Source organism: Poecile atricapillus, chromosome 2 (genome assembly GCF_030490865.1).
Source record: "Poecile atricapillus isolate bPoeAtr1 chromosome 2, bPoeAtr1.hap1, whole genome shotgun sequence".
NCBI classification, from domain to species: domain Eukaryota; kingdom Metazoa; phylum Chordata; class Aves; order Passeriformes; family Paridae; genus Poecile; species Poecile atricapillus.
Window position 1 is genome coordinate 18,862,699 of NC_081250.1, and position 18,115 is coordinate 18,880,813.

The 18,115-nt window shown below is 41.2% G+C and overlaps 1 protein-coding gene across 2 annotated transcripts in view; it reads left to right on the plus strand.

The window, feature by feature from the left end:
- Positions 1 to 14,180: 14,180 nt before the first annotated feature.
- The window catches only part of NEBL (nebulette), a 248,962-nt gene continuing 245,027 nt past the window's right edge, over positions 14,181 to 18,115 (plus strand). The window contains exons 1-2 of one of the 2 annotated variants that reach the window (XM_058830976.1): positions 14,181 to 14,481; positions 15,499 to 15,593. In XM_058830976.1, the coding sequence (XP_058686959.1) occupies positions 14,413 to 14,481; positions 15,499 to 15,593 (164 nt within the window). In that variant the 5' untranslated portion in view covers positions 14,181 to 14,412. The remainder of the gene's footprint in view (positions 14,482 to 15,498; positions 15,594 to 18,115) is intronic. The other variant, XM_058830975.1, reaches the window with a different exon arrangement.

Here is an 18,115-nt window from a genome sequence, read left to right on the forward strand (position 1 = left end):
AGGTTGGTTCTGCATCCACTGTAATTTTTTTGGTGAAAAAGCCCTCTCCCAAATTTTATATCATTACTTGGTTAGAACAAACCTAGTTCAATAAAAGCATAGGATCAGCAATTATTTTTTACTCTTGCCATAATTTGTCTCACTGGTCTGTAGTGTTTACTGCATTTTAGATGGAGGCATTTCCATATTATATAAATTGTCCCAATCTCTGTGGACTGATGAAGCGAGTCCCTTTATCTAGGAGACAAAGGAAAGAAGAAAAGTTTCCTCCCTCACTCTCTCTTGATTTTCACCAGTGTTCTAATTTATTAAGAAGAGCTTTATATATCACAGTAAAATCAAACCGTAAGTGAAATCTAATGGCCACACATTTTCTGATAAGCCAATGTTTAGTGTACTTAAATTTATGTGTCTTTCCCAGTTTATTCAGGACATCTTATGCAGAAAGCACTTGCTGTGTTGGGGGGATGTAAATAAATTCATTCAAGCTCCATTATGGACCTTCAATGCAGAGTAAAACTATTACTACCATTTCTCCTAATATAGAGAGGATACTCAATTAATGTTCTCTTCTACCAGCATTTTCTTTGGGTAAATGCTTTCTGTTAAAAAACAATCAAAAATATTAACCATCCTTGAGATGTTAAGTAGTGGTGTTCCAATCTGTCACTAAAATGGCAGTGTTGGGCAGTAGTAAACCTGCAATTTTCAAAGCTGGATGGAGCATAGAACAAAGTCATGTGAAATCTTAAATTATGAGTAGTCATTCAACCTCCAGTGAACCTTGGAAGCTGCTGGAGTACTGTAAACATGAATCATTACAGTTATAATGGAAAAAACAACATTTACAATATATTTCCCTTCTGAATAAAATGTTTTCATCTTTTCCAGGAAGACACACATTTTAAAAGTCTCTTTACGCTTACTAAAGCTTCCAAAAATGTAAATAGACCTTAAAGTTCACCGAAGTAACTCTGCCACTGCCTCCTTACAGCTACAAAACCCCAACAAAATATAGGAATAATTAAAAAAAAATCCAGCATGTCCTCTTTTCAAACAACTGATATCTTCACTGCTTCAGTGACTTGGAAAATTGTGAAGCTATCTAGCTAAACCTCTACATGTCTTGTTTACAGACCAGTTGGGTTTTAGGCTCTTCTAGTATTTAGATTGAATTTCACTTGGCCTTTATATATAGTAGAGCCAAATCCTGATGTAATCTTATTTAATTAGGTGAAGTCTTTCAAGGAGAAGACAATATTGCAGCAATTTCAGTCAACAAGGGATATTCACAGTCTTCATTCCAATGTAGACCATTTTTTCTTGAGAAATCCCATTTCCCAATATCAGAACTGCTCATCATTAAAGGTAAATTTTGCAAGGCAGGATCCTGCTTCAGCCCAGTTTTCCTTTCCTGTGCCCTCAGACTCTTGTCCTGCTGGTGGGGCTCTTTGCTCTCCTCTGGGACGGCCCAGGCCCACCCTGGCTCACTTCCAGCAGAGAGGCATGTGAAATGCCAAGGAAAATCCCTGCCATGGAAAGCTGACACAGTTAACATGAGGAGCCACCTAGTCAAAGCACTGGGCTGAAACATAATTCAAAAGATTGACTAGCCCCAAGTTCTTGTCTCTAGGCAGGACCAGTATTATCTGTATTTTTCTTGAAACAGTTTTAAAACAATGTAGGTTGGAAGGCAGCCTACTCAGACTGTCACCTGAGGTGTGCTAACTTCAGCACTGGCTAAAAATTTGTAATTCCCAGCAAAGACAGCAACTCCATCACGACAGTTTATTCCAGGGTTTTACTGTCTCCACTCATACACATTCTTCTTAACAACTAACCTGGATTTAATTAATTAATAGAACCATAAAAAGTTTATGATCTTTTCTGTCTTGATCCAAGAAATCTTTGATGACAGGAGAGGGAAAAAAAAATCTGTTTTCAGTGGTATAAGAACAGCCAGTTCCACACAATGTAGCCCAAAGCTTGCCAGGTTTAGACATTTCTTAATCTGCTGTTCTCATGAGGGCTGGATATCAGTGGAGATTTCATTATAATTAGTTCTCATTATTTTGTAGCAAATATGATTTTGTTTCATACATATTAAAATGCTGGAACTTTCTGTTATTCTCTATTAACATTATAGATGCATATTTTAGCACTGTAAATTACCTTGGATTATTATTATAATTTCTGGGATTAAGTTGCCCAATGTAAATGTGTGGTTTATATTTCAGGCTGTTTGGTAGGCTAGCAGAAGGTTTTGACTTACATTTGGAACAGTTTGCAGGTTAGTTTGTAGGAACAGCAAAAAGAATAGAAGAAATTTCACATGACAGTTATTACATGTAATTATGAGGATATACTTGACAAATTTTGGTGTAATTTTAAAATCTGACAGCTTGTGGGTTTTCTGATCTATCATTAGTTGAGTGGATTAATAGTTACAACTGCAACTCACATGCACCTGCGTTCTTCCCTTCATGATTTTGCATATTATTTTCCTTTCCAGGACCATAAAGAACTTTGCAGAGTGCTGTGTTAGAAAAATTATGCCTAGTAAGAGGAACATATTTGAACTGAAAACCAATTAATTATAGCAAATTTCCAAACACGGATTCCCTGATTTTTTTTTTCTTTCCATTATGCTTGCAGTTGAATTGTGTTTTTATATTTTCTTCTAAAAATAGGGTTGTGATCTCTTACTGAGTAGGACTACAGAATGATAATGTGCTGGATCCATCATACCAGTCACCCTCCCACTGCAGAGGCACTCAAGTTACAAGAGGGAGCACAAAGACATGAGGTAAAAATACCTTATGGACTCAGTGACTGGTTTGGTGTCAAGATGACTGTGATGTTAGAGTTGGCCCTGCAGCCTCACCAGTGTAGATACACAGGTGCATTTTCAATTTTACTTATGAGGAAAGTTTTCTGATAGGATATAACTTTTGATCTGCAGTGGAATCCTGCCTTATTTAACTGGATTTATGGAGAGTGGATGTACTGTAGCTGCAGAAGTCATCCATCATGATATTTATATACTGACCTCAATATTTACCCCAGTTGGAACGCATGCTGAACAAAGGAAATCTGCTGAGTGCCAATCCAGAAAAGTCTACAAAATGTGGCTTTTGATTAACTTATGGAAAACCAGACACAGCAGGTGTTGTGGTCCTAAGTGTGTGGACTGAGACAACCTTTCTGAATGATAATTTGGTGGGGCATGCATTTTTTACACCAAAGAAGTGTAACTGTTGTGTTGTTATTTTCCTCTTCAAGTAATTTGATAACATCAAATTGGAGAAGTTTACTATTATCTGTGGTTTTTTTTGAAAGTGTTCCCATAGTACAATTTCCAGGATATTGCACTATTAAGTTTTCTCCAATCGTGAATAATTATTTTTTACAAAGATCTCTGTGAAAGCTGACTTGGAGTGGTTAACATCTATTTATTAGGATCTTATGGATAAACAGCTCTGAAGTTTTTCAAAAGTAATTCAGTTCAATAGTATTTGAAATGGCCCCAGAAATAACAGAATCCTAGAATCCTAGAATGGTTTGGATTGTAATGGGTCATAAAGATCATCAAGTTCCGATCTCTTTGCCATGGGTAGGGACACCTTCCACTACACTAGATTGCTCTGAGCCCCATCCAGCCTGGCCAAATACTTCTCTCCAGTTCAGAGACAAGTATATCGTGTAGGACAGTGTCAAGTGCTTTGCACAATTCCTAGTAAATGGTGTCAGTAGCTCTTCTCTCATTCTCCAACACTGTAACCCCATCATAGAAAGTCACCTGATTGGTTAGGTAAAATTTGTCCTTAGTGAAGCCATGTCAGTTGTCACAAATCGCCTCCTTATTTTCCATGTACTTTAACATAATTTCTAGGAGGATCTGTTTCATCATCTTCCCACACACTCTGATGAAAATAACTGGCCTGTAGTTCCCTGAGTCTTCCCTTTTTCCCCCCTCTTTTAAAGATGAGGGTTATATTTCCCCTTCTCCAGTCAGTGGGCACTTGACCAGACTGTGATGATTTCTCACATATGATGGATAGTGGCTTAGCCAACTCCTCTACCAGCTGTCTCAGGACCCATGGATGCATCTCATCAGGTTCCACAGAGGTTTGGAGCTTGTGCATCCTCAGGTTCCTTAGATTGTCTTAAACTTGATCTATTTCCAAAATGGGCGGCTCTACATTCTCCCAATGCCTGCCTTTCCCTTCTGTGATGCAGGAGGTGTGGCCAGAGCACTTGATGGTGAAGACTGAGACAAAAATGTTGTTGAATACCTCAGCCTTCTCCATGTCCTCTGTTACCAGGACTGCTGTTTCCTTTCAGAGAGGGCCCATATTTTCCCCAGTTTTCCTTTTTTTACCAGTATACCTTCAGAAGACTTTCTTGTTGCCCTTGATATTCTTGGTCAGGTTTAATTCTACCAGGGCTTTAGCTTTTTAACTTGATCTTTGGCTGTTTGGACAATCTATCCATACTCCTCCTGGGCTACCTGCCCCTGCTTCCACCCTCTGTAGCTTCTTTTTTGTGTTTGAGTTTGTCCAGGAGCTCCTGGAATTCTTCTGAATTTCCTTCTTGTCAGGATGCATTGCTCCTGAGCTTGTAAGAGGTGATCTTTGAATATCGATGAACTTTCTTGGGATCCTCTTCTCTCCAGGCCTTTACATCCCATGGCACTTTATCAAGTAGATCTCTGAGGAGGCCAAAGTCAGCTCTCCCTAAGTCCCAAGTAGCCAGCCTGCTGTGACTCCTTCCTGCTGCCCCAAGGATCTTAAACCTTTCATGGCCACTGCATCCCACTCTGCCCTTGAGCTTCACCTTCTGCACCAGCCCCTCTCTTCCATCACAGTTAACTGTGATGAAGAGAAAGAGAATACCTATGCAAAACTCCATCTCAGTTCACTTGCAGTTCTTGTTCACTTGCATTAACTGGTGTGTGAAAGGAGCTCATGACATTTGAAGGTGGTGTATGGTGCCAGAACATAATTAACCCCACAGTTTTCTGCTTATGCTGAAACCTTCCTTAGTGCAAAATAAATAGTCTATTGTATTTAATCTCTAATCTAGCACACACAGATATTAGTAAAAGTGTTTCAGTTGGTTTCAACATGCATTGAATCAAACACCAGCAGTCCAGGGACATCAGGTGCTGTAGGCACACTGATTGAATTTGGGAAGCTCTCTTAGACTGGGCTGTTCTGCTAATCCTTCATAAGAGAGTTCTCTGCTCTGAGGCAGGAGATGTGAAATGCTGCCTCATACAATTGCTGCTTCAGGAACAGGGCGTTCTGGCTGTCTGACAGTCACACCAGCAGAGACTCTGAAAAACAAGATCTTGAATTTTTTTTCCTTCCCGTGATGGCCCAAGCATGTTACTCTTATGATAAAGTTAAATGTACTCTGCAACCAAGCCAGCCTGGGCTGGGTTGACTATTTGGTCTGCAGTTTACAGAAGGGAAGGGGTGGATACAGCAGAATCCACCATAGGACTTTTATAAGGTGAATTAAAAGAATGAAATATTCTGTACAGTGTAATTTCACAATAATTCCCCCTGGATCTTGTTCCAAAACTGTATCCTTCACGTAGCAACTCACTCACTGCTTGCCACTATGTAACTTTAGAACCATTTAACTGTGCTGTTTTCCTTTATTTATGGTTCACTAGTCAAAAGAAAATTAACTGGTGTCTCTGCAGTGTACCAATATTTGTGCTCTGCTTAATGCTGCATATAATAATTGCATTTCCTAAGATAACATTCAAGATAATTCATAGAAAGCTGTCAGGGAAAAATGAGAACTTCACACTGAAAATACTCAATTACATGTTAGAATATTTAATTTATGTCAAATGTTGCTCTTCATTTACTTTTTGAGTCTAAAGTTAATGTGCTAGCTGCAATTCTAAAGATAGAAGGAAAAGAAGTTAAGTAGTCCCTTTTCTAAGTTCCTCTTTGTTTTGTGTGTGCCTTTGTATCATATCTAAAAAAGCTCTCCCACAAAATACAACATTTTTGAGAGTCTTCCTTAAGGTCTAGACTACTGAGATGAATTTTTGTCTGAAAAATTAGTTTTCTTTCTTGTCTTCTAACTTTTTATTCATGAGCAAGTGTGGACATATGATGCAAAGACAGGCACATGCATCTTTTCCATGACAATGACATTGGGTCTGCTGTTTCCTATGTTGTCTCATGCAAAGAGGAAAGAAATAAAAATAATAGGTTCAGACTAAAAAGATGAAGCAGATTTAATGAAGTTCCTATATGTACAACAATTTCTATTCATGGCACAACCATATTAGTTAAAACAGTCAAGATATTTGGAAAACTTCCATGGATTGTTAATTTTCTATTGCAGTTTTACTTAATTTAAAATAAAGAACAGAAATAAATTGTGTATTTCCCTATTTAAGGCTTATATAACCCCATATGATAGTTCTGTGTTTAGGAAGTTGGTTAAAATAAGGACTTCTTCTGTGCTCAGTAAAGAAGCCTATGAAAATACAATCCAAAAGATGTTGGAGAGAGGACACTTTGCTTCCAAGTTATTATTCATGGCTTTTCAATGAAAGCTGCAGTGCACAAAGCCACAAACAGTGCCCTTCGGGTCACAAAGAGACATACAGTGGTGAGGATAAAGGCTGGGTCTCTGTCTTGGCCTCTTGTTTCCAATCTTTCCATCATTTGAAGATCTGCTTTTAAAAATTCAGGCATAAGGAAGAACTCAGTCACATCTTTAAAGTGTTTGAGCTGAGCTCAAAATGAGATGGGCTTTGCTAAAGCTGCTGTTGCTGCACTTTAAGCAGTTTATCTCCAGGTATGTTCAGGAAGGTGAATTTTCTTCAATCCTTTCTCTTACTCCATTAGCACATTGTGCAAGCCCAGCACCAGCAATGGTGCTGCAGAAGCCAAATTATTGCTGGGAGAGGAATATCACCACTCATTGTATTGCTGACTTAAACCTGTAGTGTGTCTAATCTGCATATTTTTTTTCATTTGTTTATTTATAGATTATAATTTTGAAAGTTTGTAATATATTATTTAATAGCCTTAGAACTCATAGTCTCTGTGTTGAAAACAGAAAATTTAAGAACTAACATAAATTGGAAAAATGCTTACATTGAGCTATGAGGAAATTTTACTTCTTGCTTTCTGGAAAGGGATTTTGCTAGTATTTCCAGGAATTCCCCTGGAATCCACTGTTCTTTTCAGCCATGCTGCATTGTGCATCCTACTCCTCTTTGCTGATCTTTTCCTGATACCCCCCAGTAGCTGGAAATGTTTGCAGACTGCAGCCTGGGCCGTCCAGCTGTGCCTGGCACGTGGGGCTACAGGAGGGGAGAGCAGCCGTGCACAGGGCTGCAAATGAGTGCGAAACAGGTTGAGCTGCAGGGGAGGGAGTTTGGGAGCTAAACGTGTGAGACTCCCTCTTGATGTGTGAGATTTGTCAGGTCTGCGCTGTGAAGACAGAAATTTAAAATCTTTCTAGAAGGGTTGGAAATTCAGATTCCTCTGTAACCCGGAGTTAAGCTTGTTAATGATTATGTATCTTTATTACAAGAGGCTATTTCTTCTGGCAATGGAGGGAGCGTATTCCCTGCAATCTTCCAGGCCATCTACAGAGTAAGTGTGTTTAGCTACTCTGAACTGGTCACGTAACCTTTTAAAACATTAACTTAAAGAATCTGGTCCAATCACAGCCCAACCCTTCCTGTATTTCACTATGTTGTTCAGCTTCAAAAAAAGGAAACCTTATTTTAAAAAGCTTTATAGCCCAATCCCTATCTATGTGAACTGTTTATTTAGGCAGGAAGCCACTCAACTACTATTTTTGGAAATAATGGGAAAGTGGTTGCATAGACAAGAGTATGAATAATGGCATTGTTTTCTTTTACTCAAAGCTACCAGAACCCTCTCATTAGGTTTTAAAATTCAGTTTAGGACCCTGACTCTATCTCTAAATTCCTATTTTGTTCTCAGGCTAAACATAGAACAATGAACAATATCCATAATTGATAACATTTTTGTTCTGTTTAATCTTCATAACAAAACCAAGCAGCTTTAGTAATAGTAATAGCTATTAAAACAGAATGAATAATTAACATTCTGTCCTTCATTAGCCTACAGTTCAGCATAGAAACTTTTGCCTGTTTTAAATTTATTTGTTGTAGTAAAGTTTTTGAAAATCTCTTTGAATTGAGGAAAAGCAACTAGTTTTAATTCTTGACACAGGATGTAGGGCTGACAGAAGACAATCTTCTTCAGCTTCTCCAAGAGCTCTGATGACAGCTTTTCATTCCTGTATAAATTCCTAGATGACAAATAGTTAATTTATCAAGCAAAATATGTAGACTTTAAATTCCCCCTAATTCTTATTTAAGGGGCATAATGACAGAGCTGATAAAAAAATTCCTAACCCATTCAGTGCAATATACATAAACCAAAAATACTCATTTATGTTTCTAGAACATCTTAGGAGCTCTAACTGAGTTGAAAAATACAGTGACTGCAACAAAGAGTAACAAAGTTAGGTACTCTTTATTAGTAACAAAGAGTTTATAAAAAACAAAAAAAGTACTAATGTATATTTATTCTAAGCTCTGTCACTGAATGTGGAAATTTGGTTTGGAGGCTTCCAGATTTCAGACTCCTTCCTATGCAAGCATGTTCTGGGTCCTGCAAGCTCCTCACCTTGCTCTGTAGGTGGAATGATGGACTGAATGGCTGAACTGAGGCACTGGGATCAGCATGGCCCTGGCAGTGAGGAGCACTCTCGGACATGCAGGTTCAATGGAACGGTGTGCAGCACCCCAGCCTCTGATGTTAGAATGCATTACTGAAGTCAGGCTGACTGTTTCTACATTCCCAAGTCACTGAAGACACAATCCACCAAGCACTGGATGTATGGGTGCAGCTTTCTCTGCGTATTCATGTGTCTCCCTCCCTGGGCATGCCTGCCAAAGCAGCTAACTCAAGCATGCACTGCCAAATTCTCAAAACACCATGTGTATTGCTATCCACAGAAGTCCACCTGTTTTGTGCACCTGAATTATAGAGACTGTATGCTTCACTAATGCCAATCTACTTTTTGCCAATAAATCAGCTCTTCTAAGGTAAAAAAACCCCAAATGATCTAGGTAACAACTTTCTGCTCAGCATAATTGAAGTAACTGGCCCATTTTTACTAAGCTTTTTTTATAACATGAAGTGAAATTATAATTCAGGAATCCTGAAACATCCAACTGATAAGGCAAAATCTTGCCTCCATACATAAAATAATAGAAATTTCCACTGTTACATTAATACTAAGAGAATAAGAGCCCCTTCTTCTAGGCAGTTCTGTGGTCCATCCAGAGGGTGGTTGAGCACAGAAACAGGCTTCCCGGGGAAGTGGTCACAACACAAAACCCATCTGAGTTGAGGTGTTCAGCCAACGCTCTCAGGCACGTGGTGTGATCCTTGGGGTGTCCTGCACAAGGCCAGCAGTTGAATTTGATGATCCTGACGGGTTCATTCCAACTGAACATATTCTATGATCCTATAAGTCACACTGACCTGTCATTATCATGTTTTTGTATACTTGTTAAGCATGTAGCTCCTGTGGGAGGTGGTATTCAGTTTGCATGATCTTTGAGTGAAGAAAGGAGATCTTGAGGAGACGTTGCTGCTGACTGAATAACCATTTTTGTTCTAGTATTTCATTGCCCTATTAGATTAATCTGAACAGCTAAGGATTGAGTAATTCTGAAAATGCACATTAAGATTCCACTGCAGAGTGGATTTTGGATCATATTGCAGAAAATAATAAAGTCTAACCATTGTTGGGTTTGTTTTGGCTTTGGTTGGAAGCTTTTCTATAGCTGAAGTTGAAAACATGCTTCCACCAACCCTTGCACATGAAAGAATAAATTACACTTCCACAGCAGAGAATTTAAAAGCACGTTTCCCTAACAGCACCCTGGGTAGCTCTAAACAAGGTCACATTAAAGTTACATTGTTTCTATTTGAAATGTAACCATGCAGTTTCTTCTTCTAAGTGGCTAAACCTAAACTCAAACAGTAAGGAACAAAAATTTGAGTGCCGGTTCCTGTGCCAGCCAACATTTTGGTTTAATGGTTTCCCTTCCTACATAATTTAGAACAGCCACAGAATTTCACAAAACTCTCCTGGTATTATTTATCTGTACTGCAGTAGTGCTTAGAGATTTCATCTGCAATTCTCCATGCAGTGCCTTAACTGTGAGACCATCCTTCCACTTAAACATGACACAATGCCTATTATCTGCAAGAACTAGTACCCAAATGTTATGAGCTTGTTACAACAATCAGATAGTATTTTTAGTACATTATCTTCATTTGCCAGTTATCCCACCTTTTATACCTGTTTAAAGAACAGACCAAGTGTGAAAAATCAGTGAAATACATCAAACAGTGTTTTTAAAACAGCCCATCAGGATCTAAGTACGTATTGGCATATTTATTCCAGCAAAATGACTGAATAATGACACTGTAAGGTGGGCATCAGATGTTAATTGGGACATACTACCTACAGCATTTTTTTCCATAAAATGTAAATTCAAAAATATGTTTCTGAATGAAAAGAAAGCTGCATTCTTTTCCATGGAAAGATGATACATCACTATGTTTACATGAACTCCTATTTTGTCCAGTAGGATTTTATACAACCATAACTTCATGAGCAGACTCAATTTGTAGAAATTTGGATGAAAAGACCACGTCTTCATGTGATTACCAAAGGTAGTAAACTTTCTCTGAGTTTTTATGTATGGCTTATGAAATGCACGGTGACTTGCAAGACAGAAGGCTTTGCTTTCATACTTTAAGTTCACTTGCTGGCTCCAACAAATCTAAACTCCAGCTGTGGGAGATGGATTATGAGGAATCTATTTTGTGGGAAAGAAAGCTGAGGAAGTTCCAAGAAACCTTTTAGAAGAAGTAGATATAAACCTGAGATACCTACAAGCCTCTATGTGTTGTCTATTTCAAGATGTTGTCAAGTCACCTCCAGTAACAAAGGTAACTTTCTAATTTAAGAGGTTTTTGAAACCTTCCTGTCTCAGGTGAAATTCAGAATCAACATGGAAATACCTCTCACTATAATGATTTGTTTTTCAGAAGCACGCATTGGTATGTTTATCAATGAAACTAAACAGTACTGAGAACCTTCCTCTCAAACAAACAAATACAAAAAGCAATTGATGAGGGTATTATGCCATAGAAATATGAACTTTTGTAATAACCATTTTATGTAGTTAATATTTCTAATGCTGTAGCACAGCTGCTCCAAAAGATTTTTTGCACTTGGTCACTGTAGGCATGCTGAAAGAGCATCTATTTGCAAGTGTTGGTAATTTGTACTGCTCAGCTAAACACACATTTTTCAGTTATCTAGGCTAGATAACAGCCCCGAAATGCACCAGACGAGAGAAGTATAATAGCCTGAAATCTTGGGATGCCACTTAAAACTTGGCAAGACATACCAGCTGGGAATCAATGCTGGAACCTGTCTAGAGGTCCACCACCTACCACAGTCTCCGTGCTGGTAGCAGCAGCTCTTTAGAGTGCAAGGTCTTTGCCCCTCTGTGTTTCAGTCTTTGGTTTACACTCCTAGTTAGTGACATTGCAGTGTTTCTGTATTTTGTTTTGCTGGACTTTACCATTGCACCATTACCCACCCAGAAAAAGGAAAGTCTACTGACGAGTAACATTTTACTGCTTTCTCACTATCATGGGTGAAACAGATTTTTCTCTCCTACTGGTTTGTATAGAGCAAAAGAACCAATTTTTCACTACAGTAGCAGCAGAAAAAAGTTGTGATGATGAGGAAAGAGATATGTAGTGTGGAAATGAAGACTGTGATTCAGACATTAATTTCTTTCCTTTCTGAAGAAAACTAATAAAAGTTAATAAAAGGATCCTGAAACAATGAGAAATATTGGAATGTTTTCATACTGCTGAAACACTAAATTCAGATCCAACTGCAGGTATTCCTATTGATGCTACGATTCCATTTTAGTGTTGATATTTTGGTTAAGAGAAGTTTTTCCTTCAAGAGTAAGGTGAGGGATTTCACCCTAACAACATTGTAACATTGAGAGTGAGAGTAATAATGCCAAATGATTTTTGTCTGCATGAGAAGGCTCTAATTGGGATTTTAATAATCTGGAACTTCCAGGAATGAAACCTTTATCTCAAAGACTTTATACTTGCTGATTGGATAAGCTGTATGCCTCTAGCTATTTCCAGTGGGCTACAGAGTCTTTTCACATACAAGCCATTGGTAGAATCTAAGCTAGGAAAGAATTAGGTCATCTAAGAAAGATTTTTTTCTGTGTAAGTAACATTCACTGCTTTCTATTGGAGATTAATTTAAATCAGTCTCCATCCCAATCCCCAGTACAGACTTGCTGCTCCTCCATACTGTGTATCCTTTGCAGAATGGAGATTGCTTACCTATGTGTTGGGCCTAATTCAGCTCGGATGGGATTTTAGACAGATCCCCAAAGGACAGTTCCCACAGAAAACACTGAGTTACCAGGTATTCAAGTTTCCTTTATCAGCATACTCAGATGCCTAGCATTCAGAGTTCTTTGAATAAAAGCCATTGTTCACAGCCAGTCAGACTGCCCAAGAGAGAGTGTAAGGTAATCTGTACAGCACAGAGGTAGCAGTGGATGAGAATCCCTGCATTGGCACTGCAGGGTGCCTGTGCACCTATTTCTGTCTGGGAAATCTTACCCTGAGGCCAACTTGGCCTTGAGGTATTTGTGAAAAATTATCATGCTATTGTCAATGAGGAACAGTGAGAAGACAAATATTAAATTCCATTTCAAAGGTGATTTGGTTAACAACAACACTAAAAAAAAATCTCCTTCAGGATTATTAAGACCTGCAGGTTGCTAGCACCGGCTGTGAAAAGAACCAGCATGTAGATCACAGGAACAGAAACTCTGTCTATTTGTCTATCAGCATTTTGTCTATTTGCTACTGTATGAGAAAGCCACAGGAGACAACAAACATTTACAGGACTACCTGCAAATCTGCTTTCCTGTTGCTTGCAGCACTCAACACTGAGTTTCATTGGGTGCCAGATGTTTCAGGCTAGATGAGGCAGAGGCAGCTTTACAACTTCCATCATGTAATATTTAAAGCCTGATTAGGTGTTTCTCATTTAATCACATATATTATTAATTTCAACGAAATTACTGTTTCTCTCTGTGCCTTTAAACAGCCACTGAATAAAAGTTGGGTTGCTAAGGCAGAATTATAGCCAACTATTCCAGTTTAGCTGACTGCATTCTGATTACTTAATAACACCCAAGTATGTGCAGAATTTGTCCTTGCTGTGAGCCACAGAGGGTTGCACTACTGAAAAAACCCCTCAGAAAAGGCTGCGCTGCACTGGCTTAAGTGCTTTCCTCAGCGTGGTTTATATTCCAGGTAGTTAAAGAAGACCTCAGCGAAAAAAACCCGCACGAGTTCTTGCTGTACCGCTCCGCAGCGCTGCAAGAGCAAGTCAGAAATGACTGCCCAAAGCCGGCTCCGAGGAGCGTCATTTGCCATTCCGGCTGCGATTCGGCTGCCCCGCGGGACCGCTGGTGAGACCCGGCAGACTCAGCCCCGCAAAGGCTGCAACGCCGCGCCCGAAAACTCATCGGGACGCGGGGCTGGAACGCACGGGCATCCCGCACCCGCCGGTGGCTGCGGGGGCTGCGTGTGCAGCGGCCGGCAGATGCCCACGGGCCAGGCCTCGGGCCTCGCTTCGGGGAGCTCCCGAGCTCCCCGCGGCCCCGGCAGCGCCGTCGTTGCCCCGCGCTCTCGCTCTCCATCTCCATCTATCTCCATCTCCCTCCCTCTCGCCGGGGCCGGCCCCGCCCCGGCGAGCGCCGGGCAGGTGCGCCGGGAGGCGCAGCGGGAACCCCCCCGCAGCCATCTCGCCCCCCTCGGGGCGGCTGCGGCGCTCGCCCTCCCCTTCTGCCCTCCCCTCGCTGCGGGCCGCGCCGGTGGGCTTGGCTTGGCTTGCGGCTGCAGCGCGAGGCTCGGCGTGAGTCACCCAGCCCGCGGCGCGGCGAGCCGAGCGCGCAGGCACACGGGGGAGGCGGCGGGGGCGGGCGGCGAGCGGCGGGGGCGGCAGCACCGGCTCCCCGCCCGCCCACTCGCACATGCTGCCGAGCCGCAGTCAGCTGGAGCGCCGCTTCCTCCACGGCCGCCGCCGATGACCTCCTCGCCCGCCCGCAGCCGCTGAGGACCCCCCGGCGTCCCCGCCAGGGCAGGGGATGATAGATCGGCCTCCCGCAGCCCCGTCCAGCGCAGCCCGCCGCACCGCGACCTCGGCCGCCGCCGCCCGCCGGAGCCGCCGCCCCGCCGGAGCCGCAGAATGAACCCCCAGTGCGCCCGCTGTGGCAAAGTGGTCTATCCCACCGAGAAAGTCAACTGCCTGGACAAGGTGCTGGGGCGCGGGCGGGCGGGCGGGGACGGCGCCTCCCGGGCGTGCCCGTCCCGCTCCCCGCGGCTCCGGCGGGGCGGGCAGGGCAGGGCCGAGCCGGCCGGGCATCGGGGCGAGCCGGCGGGTGCCAAATGCAGCCTTTTAAGCGCCGCCGCTGCGCCGGCGACCGCGCTGTCACCGCCGGCGGGGGCAGCCGCCGTGTCACCGCGCTGGAGCGGGGCGAGCGGGGGCCGCAGCGCCCGGGGCGCCCTGCGGTGCCCGCCCGGCGGTGACGGTGCCTGGGACCGGCGGCGGGTCCCCGCGGCCCCCTCGGCTTCATCCCCTCCCGAGGGATGAAGTTGCAGGCGGCCCTTTCCCGGCTGTAGTTGTCGGTGGCTCTCCGAGCTGGGGCGGCTTCGGCAGCGCCCGGCCCCGTGGCTGGCTCGGCGGGGACGGCGGCCGGGGCAGCGGGGCGGCGGCAGCCCCGTCCCGCGGGGGTGTCCCCGGGGGTACCGCTTATAGCCCAGCGCGGCCGCTTCCTAAATAACAACGGTGAGGCTGCGAGAGATGCGCCAAATTACCGTTCCCGGAAAGGCGAGGCGAGGCGGTAGAAGCCACCGGAGGAAAATGCCGTATTATGTGCTAAATTTAGTGTCTGTGCGGCGTACCAAAAAGCCAGCCGTCACATTAGTTAGTGATTACATTCGCGTAGTATTGTATTCTTAGCAAGCGGCGCAATTTTAATTTTTTTTTTTTTTTTTTAACGAGGAAAACGTCTAACCTCTTCTTCAGTTATCTTTAAAATTATCATGCAAGGTCAGCATGCAGGGGTCTTGGCAATCACCTTTGCAGAGAATTTACATTTCTGAGAGTGTATCAGAAGCACCTTTGGTTTCATATGAATGTAATTATTTTGATTTAGTTAAGAGACATGTAATGCATAACCAAAATATTGACAGGTAATTATGTTTACCATACCCTAACACTGCTTTCAAAACATCAGTACCATAAGTAATTCTACTTTACATTTATTTACAGTACTGGCATAAAGGATGTTTCCACTGTGAAGTTTGCAAAATGGCTCTGAACATGAATAACTACAAAGGATATGAAAAGAAACCTTATTGCAATGCGTAAGTATTGTAAATGTCAAGTCTTGCAGAAATGCACATGAAAAGAAAACCTGGCTGTGGATATTGTCAAATAGATATTGTCATGCTGTAAAAACTTAATCTAGAGAGAGCAGTGCAGTTTAGAGCAGTTCACTATCTTTTCAGATGGGGTATTCTACTTGCATTGGTGTGATAGAAGATGAAAATATTTGATTATGATGTGTTTAGGCAGTGTTTTCATATCAGATCTGTGGATACAGATCTTTTCCTCCCAGAAAGTGTTGAATCTACTGACTCCTGCTACATTCATTATTGGCAGTGCTGGATTACAGTTGTCCATTATGCAGCTCTCTATTCAGGGTTATGGACCTGATCAGCATTTTGTAGTAAGAAAACAAAGTGCTTCTCGGTTGTGTAGTTTACCAGAGACAGTACCCTGTTAGAAATCATGACTACCTGATTTTAAAACTGTTAGTTTTTCCACATAGCTCAAATTTCTAAGCTAGGTATTTACAAAATCCTTCTGCTGCTTCATGCTATTTTGCTATTCTCTTAGATTTTGATTAAGAAAATAGATTATTTTTGGTTAGATTATACTCCAGTATACTCATTTTGCATTCAACTTTTAGATTTTGTTGTTGTGTGGATTTTGAAGAGTGGTTTGATATTTGGCTTGCAAATACTGCAGAAGGGCATTTGATACATGGAGAAAAAAAGTTGCTTATTGCTCTTTGTACCATGCTTCTAAAATATGCTAATTGCATTTCAGTGTGTTTCAATCTTTAGAAACTATTATAATAGGCTTTTGTAGAAGTATAACTCTTAAGATTTTGGAATCGAATGTGATCTTATATGTTATTGGTATATTGTTGTTATTTTCACCTTTATGTACTTAAAACATGTTTTAAGAGACAGTTTTGAAGCTATGGACATGTTTTATTTTTCTTTAGAAATATTATCCTATACTTATGTTCAAATATTTGTTTGATGTTGAGATAGTCTATGGCTGGCTGTAACAGAAAAGTTCAACAGCATATGGTCACTTCTTTCAGGCTAAAATCGAATCCAGTCAGCATCTAAAATACAAGTTATGTTATAAATCTGCTCTGCTGCCAAAACCTGAAACACCTGTTTCAGTGTGCACAGTTGTACTTGGATTGCTTTAGGAGCATATGGAGTTACAGATGTAACTTCCTAGCTTTCCCTGAAGTGCTCCACACAGTGTACGAGGGTGACATTAGACCTCTCCTAGCGAAGTGTGCTCTGCTGCCAGTGCCACGGGCTGCAGAGAGCCCTGCAGGAAGGGAGTCATGCTCCAGCAGGTGGTAAGCTACAAGCTGAGACTAACCTCAGGTATTTGCCCTGGATGGCACCCTGCATGTGGTACTATCTGAGCTGAAATACATCCTTTACAGTAATCATAACTCTGATAGGTGCCTTTTACCTATATTTTTGTGTTTAAAATAATGTGGTGGTACTTTGGTTGCTTGATTTCTCTCATCTAATCAGGTACTTACTTGTACTTAGTAAAATTGTTAGTTTATAAAATCTGCTCCATGCTAATACATGGATCAGATTTCATAATCCAAACTGTGCATATTTAACTTGTGTTGCAGGAGAGTTTTTTTCATCTATGCAGTTATGGCTTGTGGTGTGTCCTTCTGTTGAGGGATGAGGGGGAGTAACGATGATGGATGGATCTGTTATGTACCATTCAGGTGCTATTCTTCCTGGCAGTTGCTTTAATGAGCTTTGTGAGAGTGAGCCTTGAAAAAATAATATCTACCTTTGAGATGTCTCTCAAACCTGATGCATGAAATGGGAAGCAGCAATGCAAAACCATTAAAAGAATTGGGAATTTTTTCAATTAAAAAAGAGACAAAATGTAATGCGTAATCTCAACAATGTGCATTTTATTCTTAACTTTTAGTAAACTGAAGTTTGATAGTTTCTATGGCCCACTTTTTTTTTTTAAATGAAAAAAATTTAATCATATAATGTAAATAATTTCAAGCGTTCTGTGGAACCATGAAGGGAAGAATAAGGTGTGCTTTGTGGTTTCAGCAAACTTTAGTATTCTTCAAAAGACAGCTAAGATGTTTTTGCAAAACTGTTTTGAAAATACAGTTGGTTTCAATTTTGACAGAGAATCCTTGTATCTCAAAAGTTACTAATTTGCAAGGCAGACATCATTACAGTATTTCAAATTGTCTTATTCTGTTTTCATTAGTAAGACACAAATCCATTTTTGTGTTAAATGATGCTTGATCATAAAATCTGCTAAGAATGTAAATTTACTCATACAAACACCTACAAACACTTGACAAAGAGTAATTACTACTAAACTGTTTATTGAGACCATCCATTGATAAGGGTGCAATTTGTAGATAAAAGTTAGGAAGTATGCACTAATTTGAATGGGAGAGGAATATCATGAAGTTATTCCACGGGTTTGGAAGCCAAAGATAGTTTTTCATAAGGACAAGGAAGTTGGAAAGCATGTATCTTTAATAATATCTCTATGTGCTTTGATAATTTACAGG